The 11,859-nt window shown below is 35.4% G+C and overlaps 2 protein-coding genes and 1 pseudogene across 2 annotated transcripts; all 3 read left to right on the forward strand.

Moving 5' to 3' along the window:
• The first annotated feature begins 856 nt into the window (after window positions 1-856).
• Window positions 857-1,922, forward strand: LOC111284016 (zinc finger protein 5-like). The gene has a single exon (XM_022872744.2). The coding sequence runs from the start codon at window positions 1,024-1,026 to the stop codon at window positions 1,582-1,584; it is 561 nt and encodes a 186-aa protein (XP_022728479.2). The 5' UTR covers window positions 857-1,023; the 3' UTR covers window positions 1,585-1,922.
• A 3,879-nt stretch (window positions 1,923-5,801) lies between these two features.
• Window positions 5,802-7,290, forward strand: LOC111283641 (uncharacterized). Its single transcript, XM_089757843.1, has 2 exons — window positions 5,802-5,817; window positions 5,884-7,290. The coding sequence occupies exons 1-2, from the start codon at window positions 5,802-5,804 to the stop codon at window positions 6,789-6,791; spliced, it is 924 nt and encodes a 307-aa protein (XP_089613969.1). The 3' UTR covers window positions 6,792-7,290.
• A 2,854-nt stretch (window positions 7,291-10,144) lies between these two features.
• Window positions 10,145-11,383, forward strand: LOC111283939 (protein IWS1 homolog 1 pseudogene; annotated as a pseudogene).
• The last annotated feature ends 476 nt before the right edge of the window (window positions 11,384-11,859 follow it).

Raw genomic sequence — 11,859 nt, forward strand, 5'->3', positions numbered from 1 at the left:
CATTAAAAGTTAAATCGATGTTTATTGGAGGATGCTTGAATTTTGATTTATTGTTATAATATCTTAATTTTATGTATGATATATGAACTGTTTACATTTAGTAATTTTTTATGAAGTTACCATTCCTTTGATATAAAAGCTTCTTAATGCTTAATGAATGAAAGATGTCCTTTTTTCATTTTGGAAATGTTAATTCTCAGTACTTACCCTTGGTTGTTTTTTTTTATTTTTTTAGTCAAGGAATGGGGATTCAAAGGAATCTTTCTCAAAGTTTCCTAGGGTAACTTATTTGACACACAAAGATTAGTAGTTGGCAAATCAAAATGGAGAATTATGCTTTAATTTGAATAGGTGAATTAAGAAATATATACATATATATATTAAAAAAAAACTTAGAGTAGATAAATTATTTAATTTTTTAAGTCAAAATAAAATATGTTATATTCGATAACTTAAGATAAGTAGTTATAAATCATATATTTAAAATAATTTTAACAAAAAATAATTGACAAAATTTAAATTTAAAATTTTTTCTTCAATAAAGATGAATTTTAATAAATTGAGTGAGTTACTTATTAATAGAAAAAAAAAATATATATATATATATATATATAATATTAAAGACATGGGTAAAAATGCATGCAGAGGGAGAGAGATGACAAACGGAAGACTGTATTAAGGAAAAATTAGATGTAAGCAACAAGACAGACCCGAAAGTTGGGAGACAAATAATAGATAAAATTGTTAAAAATTAACTACTGTCTGCTACAGTGGATCCACTATCCCAGCCGGCTACCAGAAAAGCTCTCCCATCAAACATCTCAGACTTTTCTCTCTCAGAACATCTTCATACAACCCACTCTCCGAATGCCTATGTCCTTTATTTGTCTTTTCTCTAACTATTTCTCTTCAGGTTTTCCTCCCTATTATACCCCCCCCTCTTTCTGTTCCCACACCTTAATCTGAATCAAATTAAGCATATTAATTATAATTTTTTTTTTTTGGGTGTCTTGGTGATTTCTAATGGAAGCCAATCAGATTGAAGACTCGAAGAGCTTGAGTGAAGAGAGTGATGGATCAGAGCAAAGCAACGATGATATGGGCACTGGCCGGTCCTACGAGTGTGTGTTTTGCAAGAGAGGGTTCGCCACAGCACAAGCCTTAGGAGGGCACATGAACATCCACAGGAAAGATAGAGCCAAAAGCAGGCCTAGTTCAGTTCCTATAGTTTCAGGCAAAGTTGATGATCATGAGAATTACGCAAGCCTTAGGCTCTATTCCTATCCGCCAATCCAAAGCTTTCAGCCACATTACTCCATAGCTCCTGAGGTACATCTTAGTTATCAAGCTTTTTTTCCAGCTTCAGCAGGTTGGGGTTTTAGACCCCCACACACCCACCATGGCGATGAATTGTTTGTAGACAGTTCACGTCATCTGAATCCGTTTGGGGAGGAGGATTGGCGTAGGAGTCTCAGCTTGCAAATCGGTCCATCCCATGTAGATGATCATGAAAACAAGGAGACAGATGCAAGTTGTCAAGAAGATGAATTAGACTTGGAGCTTCGATTAGGTCATGATCCATAGTAGTATATATATCAGACACTAATAATCAAGAACTTAATTTCTCTATATATATATGCATGTACAGTGGTTGTAGATATTCTTTATGAAGTTATGATGTAGAAAAAGTGAATGAGATACTCAAGTACTAATCCTTTCATCATCCACATCAATAAATCTATTTGGGCCTATTTTCATATCGACTACAACTGAGAAGACACGAAATGAGAAGAATAATAAACAAGAGGAGGTATATTGGAGGTTTTTTCATGCCTAATACTTCGAAGAGGGAGGCCAAGATGGATTCTGTAAGATGTTCTTCGTTTTACTCTTTTGCACAATCTTGTTTTCTCCTACTTGAGTACTTGTATGAAAGTTTTTCTTTTATTTCATGTTTTATTGAAGTTGAAAACTTGAAATATTCTCTCCTGATTTAATAAACTGGAAACCCTAATTGCTTTGTAGAAGAATGAAAAAGAAAAACACTGGACAAAGAGATCAAGTCTAACACTTTTTTTTATGCTTTGCCCCATAAATCGTTGATGTAAATTTGGTTGAACATAACAAAAAACTCATGGTTCAAAGTTCAAACAAGTTTTATTAATATCAAATTGAAATGAACATTAATGTATTCCTTAATTGGAAGCAAATTTTGGTGAAAACAATTGGAATAATATTTGTTGCTAAATACAGTTCCTGTTAGAACAATTGGCAGTAGTGACTAGTGAGATCATTTCTGTCAGGATGGTTCTCAATTACATTAGACTATATCCTTTGTATGTGCATTTAGGTCTTCTTAATTTGGATGTATTAAGCGTCTTTCTGCTTCAATGAATGAAAACCTAGGTAGGTAGTTGAGCTGCAGGACCCATCTGGAAACATGCCTTTCATTTCAAGATCTTTCAAAATATACTACACTATTTGCCTTCGTTGTTCATCCAAACGAAAAATAAACTGTTGCCTTGTCTTGATCGAAGTAGACCATATTTACATGAATACATAAAGAGCTACAAAAAACCTTCAGGCATATATCTTTTAACATCGATTTACTTCATTTTATGAAGATCAGATGGTCGTATAGTTATCACTTATCATTACTTGTTTTCTGCAATGGAATATTTCCATTTTCCATCAATGGAAATTGTTTGATGTTACCTAGTGATGATCAGTAATCACTGATCCTTCGTTGTTGTTAAACTTCGATCAAGAGTCCTTGTTTAGTTTTTAATACAATATGTTCTGCATCCATGATTGATTTAAGATATTCAATTCTTTCATGTTTCAGCTTTCAATAATAGCATATTTTCATGGAGCTAAGGTTCAAATATGGAAGATATACAGCATATCTTGTTTCCACTTAAGCCATAGTATTTCATAGCCAAGTATCTTTCCAGCATATTAAGTAATAGGAAAACCTTTCCTTCCTTCACATGAATCCAATTTTCAAAATCCATCTTTTCTTTTTCTCTCAAGAATGTTTTTGCAATTTGATAGATGCAAATTGGATTAGTTAAATACTTTGCTATCGGATAGATCATCAGATATGGTATATTACATCTAGTTAATTACCTCTACGTTAACTTACTTTTAGTTTGAATTTTGGATGCTTTTGCCATGAGACTTAGTATTTTCTTGTACTTTGCTATGAACTTATAAACCAATGAAACAAATTAATAACATCGGAGTCATGCATTCTGCTCTCGATTACAAAATATGTAGGGTTGAAAACTTTAAATGGTCATCAGCCTGCTGCTGATCAGCAATCCCCTCCACCTTCATTAGTTATAATCTGCTGTCCTCTTATCTTATCTTGATAAAAAATTTTTGTTAATTTTTACACGTATCACGTGCAAAGAATATTGAGAAAATATATGTATATATCTATATGCTGAAATCTGCTATCATCAGTAGCAATATTAATCAAATTTCAGTGGGGTACTAAATCATATCCAGTGAATAAAGCAGATCCTAAAGCGAAGACTTTTGCTTGTGGTTGGCTTGGTTACTCCCATCCTGTCGTGAAATAAGGCTTTCACGACAAATGTTCCTAGACGAATTCTTTTAGACACTGCTTTCCCTTCATAAGTTGTCATATTTGAAACAAAAATCACCATTCTTGTCAGCTTATGAAATGCAGCAGATCAGTAGGCTATACAACATGAATGTCTTGTTAGTTTATTTGGTTCTAAAAACGACTTCATAAAAAAAAAAAAAAGTTGTGTTTCCAATTTCAATCATGGATGACACATCTGTTTGCATTATTATTATTATTTGCGCTGTGAAATTACCAAAAGCATGAAATGATTCTTGAAGCTATGTGTGATAGAACAACACCATAAGCTGACAGCTGCAAGTCATTTCCATTTTTAAAGGTAACTTTATATCATCAGTGCAGATACTGTATATGCATGACATAAAGCTACAAAAACTTAAAGCGGATTTGATTTTCATATAGTGAATCACTGGTGAAAAGTGAAGAGATCAAGCCTCCAGAGGCTGTAGTTGTTGTTTTTGGTAAGTTTATATGCTATTTTTGAGCCCCAATGAGAAAAATACCATGCATTTTTACCCTCATGAAGGCCCCCTTTATATCAGTATAGTTTAGCAGCAAAATCTGCAGAAACCAATGCCACAATTCCAAAAGTTGAAACCAAAATTGGCAGTATTTATGCATTTCTAATCAAAAGATCAAAATTGTAATGCAAAATATCTTCTATGATTTCTTTGTTTGTTAGAGTTTGATATGTCATATTGTCACTTATATCAATACATATACGTATATTAATTGGTCGTTATATCTTTCAAATGAATAGAGTTTAAGTTAGGTAAACAAATGCAAATTATGTTTAGATATGGAGAAAGTAAGATGGTTTCGGCACAGGGAAGAAACTATATCTTTAGGAGCAATTACTGAAGCGAAGGCAGGAAGAAGCTCTTTTGACTAACCGCTGCAGTACTATTCACAACTGAACAAACATCTGTCAAGGCTTGGCTTTGAAATTAATTTTCAGCCTGACCAGGCCGGCTTTTACTTATAAGTTACATCCAAGTTATAATTTCTGGAGCTACATGCATGCATGCAGCAGACTCGATTAACTAGCTATAGATCTAGCTGGCTATATCAAACCCCAGATTTTGTTTGTTTATCATATTGCATAATTGGGGAATTTAATTTGACAATGTATGACTAAAATTAGCAAATAGAAATTTCTGGGAAGGTCTAGTACTCACGTAAAACATAAACAGGGTAGGTGCTGAAGAAGAGGTAACTACATTATTGCTTTTATGTTTTAAATTGTAGAAACCATAAAATGACCACTTCATGAAATCTGGTGTTTAATATATGAATATGATACATTGGCAAATTACAATTTTGCTAGATATTTTTGGAATGTTCAGTAGCATGTATGCAGCTGGTATCTAGCAAAGGCCACATCAGCACAAATTTAGTATAAAAGGTAAGATCCGACCACAGGTAAATTATTATGAACCCTTCATTCTCTGTATACCTTATTAACCTACTCTCTCTCTCTCTATTTCTTGTTTCCCTTAAATTTCTTCTTTCATCTCTCACACATGACTGATTTGAGCATTGGAGCATACCTCAAATCCTAACCTTCCATGTCCTCTGACCATTTTCTTTGTGACAAATCATTTATCAAATCAACCAACCAATCAACCTTCCAGCAGATAATCAATCTTCCTACCAAAATATACATCAACAATTTTATATATAGGTTTCCATAAGCTTTAATTAAGTACTAGTAGCCACCTTCTAAATGTTGTGAAAGAGGATGCAACACTGAAGTACTTGTTAACATAGGAGACCAAATAATTCTTCAGCAGTCAAAAGAAGAGGACCTAGGAATTTGCTGTGTATGTGAACCATATCTGCATCACCAAAATAAAAGCACTTCAGTAATCTGTTTGACGAATATGACATCACCTAATCTGACACTAGTTGTTAGAAGATGTGTTTAAGACTGCTAATGTGAATTCATTGAATGTTTCATGTTGTTCCTGTTTTTCTGGTGTTGGTTATTTTTTTGTTATTCATGCTGGTGGTCATGGCTTAATCTTAGGATTATGATTTTAGTGGGTAGTTATTAATTAGACTTTAAATTGTAATGTTTCTGATGTTAAGAAAAGTAACAGTGAGTAAAGTTTTCTTTGCTTCAAAATAACAACATTTGGTATCAGAGCCTTCTTCTTAAGGGATCTGTGTGTGAAATTCACGTGTCATGGAAGCTGAAGCCAGTTTCTTCGCAATTGCTCCGACGATGTTCGACAGAGATAACTACCAGATTTAGGCAGTACGTATAGAGACATACTTGAAAGCTTTAGATTTTTGGGAAGCAGTGGAAGAAGACTATGAAATTCTTGCACTTCCAAACAATCCCACCATGGCACAGATTAAAGCACAGAAAGAAAAGAAGACAAAGAAATCAAAGGCAAAAGCCTGCTTGTTTGCTGCAGTCTCATCTATCATCTTCACTCGTATCATGTCTCTGAAGTCAGCAAAAGAGATATGGGATTATCTCAAGAATGAATATGAAGGAGATGAAAGAATTAAAGGGATGCAAGTCCTTAACTTGATTAGGAAATTTGAACTTCAAAGAATGAAGGACTCCGAGATGATCAAAGATTACTCTGATAAGCTTTTAAGTATCGCAAACAATGTAAGGCTTCTTGGATCTGAATTTACTGACTCAAGAATTGTAGAAAAAATTCTTGTTACAGTTCCTGAAAGATATGAAGCAACCATCACTGCCTTGGAGAATACAAAGGATCTGTCAAAAATTTCCTTAACAGAATTGCTTAATGCTTTGCAAGCACAAGAACAAAGAAGACTGATGAGGGAAGATACAACAATTGAAGGAGCTTTGGCAGTCAAGCATCAAAATGTGGCCAAAAGCAAAAGAAAGAAGAAAAAGGATTTTGAAGAAAATGGGACAAGTACTGCATCAGCCAATGCAAAAGAAAAGAATGAAAATCAGAAGAAATCCTATTCACCTTGCCAACATTGTGGAAAGAAGGGTCATCCTCCATTTAGATACTGGAGAAGACCTGATGCTAAATACACTAAATGTAATCAGATGGGGCATGAAGCTGTTATCTGCAAAAACAAAATTCTACAACATGGTGAAGATGCAAAGATTACTGATCAAGAGGAGGAAGATCACCTGTTCGTAGCTACATGTTTCTCTAGCATCGAATCAAGTGAGAGTTGACTTATAGATAGTGGTTGTACTAACCACATGACACATGACAAGGATCTATTTAGAGAACTAAGCAACGCAAACTCATCGAAAGTTCGAGTTGGTAATGGTAAGTACATAATTGTGAAGGGAAAAAGAACAGTTGCAATTTTAACTTGTTTAGGTACAAAGTTCATTTCTGATGTATTATATGTCCCTAAAATTGATCAAAACTTGTTAAGTGTTGGACAACTAATTGAAAAGGGTTATAAAGTTATGTTCGAAGATAAAAGTTGCTTGATTAAAGATGCAGTTGGCCAAGATATTTTTAAAGTAAAAATGAAAGGGAAAAGCTTTGCTCTAAATCTATTGGAGGAGGAGCAAACTGCTTTCCCAATCAAAGAAAATATCACTGAAGTATGGCACAAGAGGCTCGGGCACTATCATCATCAGGGGCTGCTGCAGATGAAATCCAAGAATATGGTAAATGATTTTCCAGAACTTGATGATTATATTCCAAACTGCAAAGCATGTCAGTTTGGAAAGCAAAATAGGAAACCATTTCCCAAGGCAACATGGAGACATCAAAGAAGTTACAATTAATTCATATTGATATTGCAAGCCCATAAGGAACGCCTTCTCTGAAAGGTAGTCTTTATTATGTTACATTCATTGATGATTTCACCCGTATGTGTTGGATCTTTTTTTTAAAGTACAAGTCAGAGGTGGCTCAAGTCTTCTGGAACTTTAAAGCCAGAGTTGAGAACGAGAGTGGCTGTAGAATTCAAACTCTCAGATCAAACAATGATAAAGAGTATACTTCTGAAGCATTCACTCATTTTTGTGAAGGGGCAGGCATTCAACATCAATTAACTGCTCCATACACTCCACAACAAAATGGAGTAAGTGAGAGACGGAATAGATTTATATTGGAGATGACATGATGTATGCTACATGAGAAGAACCTGCCAAAGCAATTTTGGGCTGAAGCAGTAAATACTATTGTTTTTTGTAAAATAGGCTTCCCACAAGAGCAGTGAAGGATCAAACACCCTTTGAGGCATGGTATGGTTATAAACCATCTCTGAATTTCCTTAAAATATTTGGATTTTTGTGCTTCACTTATGTTCCACAGACCAAGAAAGATAAATTAGATAAAAGAACACTTCCAGGCATCTTTATTGGCTACAGCTCAGTTGCAAAAGCTTATAAAGTTTTCCAGCCACAAATTGAAAAAATTATTATAAGCAGGGATGTGCACTTTATGGAAGATGAAGAGTGAAACTGGGATGATGCAAAAAAGATGGATCCAACCTTAAAAGAGCACAAGCTCAAGTTTCCTAGCATTGGAGACTGAGAGAATGAAATAGTGGATGACAGTCCTATCAGAGGTACAAGACTACTTTCTGATGTTTATCAAAGATGCAATATTGCTGTGTGTGAACCTACAAATTATGAAGAGGTCAAGACGGATCAAAATTGGATTGCTGCAATGAATGAGGAGCTATTCATGATTGAAAGGAATGAAACATGGGAGTTGGTTGATCGACCCTAAAACAGAAAAGTAATTGGAGTCAAATGGGTGTACAGAACCAAGCTTAATGCTGATGGCTCAATCAACAAGTATAAAGCTAGACTCATTGTCAAAGGATATGCTCAAATACTCGGTGTGGACTACTCAGATACCTTCGTAACAGTTGCTAGACTCGACACCATCAGGCTCTTACTCGCCGTTGTAGCACAAATGAATTGGAAAGTGCACCAATTAGATGTCAAGTCAGCATTCTTGAATGGTTTTCTGCAGGAGGAGATTTATGTAGAACAACCAGAAGGCTATGTTAAGGAAGGAGAAGAAGACAAGGTTTATCTTCTTAAAAAGGCACTTTACGGATTGAAGCAAGCTCCAAGAGCTTGGTACAACAGGATTGATGAACATTTACAGAACTTGGGATTTGTCAAAAGCTTATCTGAATCAAAATTATATGTCAAGCACAATGGAGCTGACATTCTTATCATCTCACTATATGTGGATGACTTACTTGTGACAGGAAACAACATAAGTATTGTGGAGAAGTTTAAGCAAGAGATGATGGAGTTTTTTGAAATGACAGATCTTGGATTGATGACCTTTTTTCTTGGAATGGAAATCAAACAGAATGAACATGAAGTCTTCATCTGTCAGAAGAAATATGCCAAGGAGATTCTGAAGAAGTTTAAACTCGAAGAATGTAAAGAAATGAAGACACCAATGAACTCAAAGGAAAAGCTCTGTAAAGAAGATGGAACAGAAAAGATTGATCAGGCATATTTCAGAAGCCTGATTGGTTGCTTAATGTTTCTCACAACAACTCGGCCTGACATTTTGAATGCTGTAAGCATTTTGTCTCGGTTTATGCATTGTGCAAGTGAATGGCATCTCAAGGCTGCAAAGAGGGTGCTTAGATATGTGAAAGGCACCAGTGATTTTGGCATTAAATATATAAAGAGCAAAGAGTTCAAGCTGGTTGGTTTCTCAGACAATGATTGGGGAGGTTCCATTGATGATATGAAGAGCACTTCAGGCTATTGTTTCACACTTGGTTCTGGTGTTTTCTCATGGAGCTCGAAAAAACAAGAAATTGTAGCTCAATCCACAGCTGAAGTAGAGTTTATTGCTGCAACAGCTGCTATTAATCAAGCTTTGTGGCTAAGGAAGATTTTAATCGATCTTAACGTAGAGCAAGAGGAAAGTACGAAGATTCTTGTTGACAATCAAGCTGCCATTGCTATCTCTCAAAATCCTGTGTTTCATAGGAAAACTAAACATTTTAATATTAAATTATTCTTCTTAAGGGAAGTACAGAAAGATGGAGTTGTTGTTCTTGTCTACTGCAAAATAGAAGATCAAGTTGCAGACGTTTTTATCAAGCCACTGCCAGTTAGCAAGTTTGAATTTCTGAGGACAAAACTTGGTGTTTGTAGCCCCTAAAGCAAGGAGGAGTGTTAGAAGATGTGTTTAGGACTGCTAATGTGAATTCATTGAATGTTTCATGTTGTTCCTGTTTTTCTGGTGTTGGTTATTTTTTTGTTATTCATGCTGGTGGTCATGGCTTAATCTTAGGATTATGATTTTAGTGGGTAGTTATTAATTAGACTTTAAATTGTAATGTTTCTGATGTTAAGAAAAGTAACTATGAGTAAAGTTTTCTTTGCTTCAAAATAACAACACTAGTATCCATACCCAGGATGCAATTGTGACAAACAATCAACTTATTTTTTTAGTAAAGGAGGAGATCAATCACCTGAGGAAGCCCCACAGCAGCATTGATCTCATTTCTGCCCTCTGTGATGCTCATTCTTCACCTCCAAAATCGTGCACGAGTCGTCACAATAACAAATGACGAGACACCAAATGCAGCTGTCAGAAAGTGAACTTAATCCTGACAGTTGGATCAAGGAAACTTCCTAATCCTATTATTAGTAGGATTAACAGTACTCTAATTCCCACTAGGATTAGGATTTTCAGACACCTATAAATACACCTTCCATGGCTTGAAACCAAAGTAATCTTAAAAAAAAAAAATACATAGTTGAGATAGTCTTTGATTACATTATTATCATCAGGGTCTATCATCCTTTTTCCCGTAAGGATAGCTTGATGAAGAACCAAGGTATTGTGGAAGAAAAAAAGAGAAAGGGAGGGAAGGATTTTCATGGAGATGATCCAGTAATCAATGCCATGTTTGATGCTGTCAAAAGGAGGAGAAAGATTGAGAAAAGTTCTGAAGAAATCATCCAGCTTGTTAAGAAAGTAATGGCTGAGCTTGAGATTGTAGCTGAAGACGATGCACAAACCAATAGAATAGGCCAACCAGCCATCAACAAACTCCGGAAACTGCCTTTCCTCACCCAGGTTGTCCAAGAAAAGTTTTCAACTAGAGTTTTTGGATCGTGGAGTTCTGACACTCTTGAAGAATTGGCTAGAACCCCTTCCTGATAGCAGCTTACCAAACGCAGCTATCTGTGGCAAAATTTTGAACATCTTGACGGATTTTCCACTCGATTTAGAGCAACAAGATTGACGAAAGCAGTTTAAGAAAAGTGGTCTTGGGAGGGTGATTATGTTTTTATCTAGATCTGAAGAGGAAACAACTTCCAACAAGAAACTTGCTAAAGATTTTATTGAAAAATGGAGCCGAGTCATATTTAACAAGAGTACAAATTTCGCTGACTTGAGAAACAAAGACGATGTTAATGTGCCCGTGATGAAAAAGTCTGTGAGCAAACCAGCAATCATGGAATATATAGAGGCTGATTTGGACTTCAAAGTTTCCAAGGAGCAGAAGCTAAGTTCCCGACCATCTTCTTCAAGCCAAGCTGTTACAAGGCCTGAACCAACCCCATTGGTTTATGTGGTGAATCCTCAATCCAAGTGCAATACAGAGGTATTCAAAGCTTGTGCTAGACAACAAGTACTAGGAGACTCCCGCCAAAGGATAGCTAAGAGGTTGAAGCAGTTAAAAGCACCAAAGAAGAAGCCGCTGCAAGCTGAAAAACCTAGTGCTCAGGGTCGTCGCATGCTACTAAGCTTTTGATATTAAACAAGTTATTATAAGTATTATTTGAAAATTTTCACAGTTGCGGTAAATTTTTAAGTAGTTATTAATGAAGTGAAATTTTTGCATCATAACTATTCAAAAATGTTGCTCTCCGTCGTCTTTGTCATGAAAAATCTTGCTTTTATCATCTGTTTTCATCTATGCCTATAAGTATGCTTTCCAGCATCAAGAGGGAGCATGGTTCCTCCATATGGAAGCAACGACTTTAAAAGGTTCAAATGGGCTATGCTTATTAAACCTTGGTGCTGTCGAAGTTAGAGAGCGCAAAAGTGATGGCAACCATCAAACCGATTCTCTGGTTCAAAATATTGGACAAGAGGCCATGATCATAAGCAGAGGTAAGAAACTTGGTGCCAAAAGCTCTGCCTCAAGAGCTTCTGAAAACTTACCTTATTCAAAGGAAGAAAGAGAGTAACAGCTTAAAATGTCAGGATCATGAAAATGAGAGTAATGCCAGAGTAAAGTTAATGGAATTCCAAGTTTTAGTCCCTTCCATATATGGG

The sequence above is a fragment of the Durio zibethinus genome, chromosome 3 (genome assembly GCF_047325235.1).
Source record: "Durio zibethinus cultivar Kanyao isolate XHJ-2024 chromosome 3, ASM4732523v1, whole genome shotgun sequence".
Lineage (NCBI taxonomy): Eukaryota > Viridiplantae > Streptophyta > Magnoliopsida > Malvales > Malvaceae > Durio > Durio zibethinus.

What these genes read in the sequence shown, in the direction of transcription:
- LOC111284016 (XM_022872744.2), top strand. Translation starts at nt 1,024, where the DNA reads ATGGAAGCCAATCAGATTGAAGACTCGAAGAGCTTGAGTGAAGAGAGT.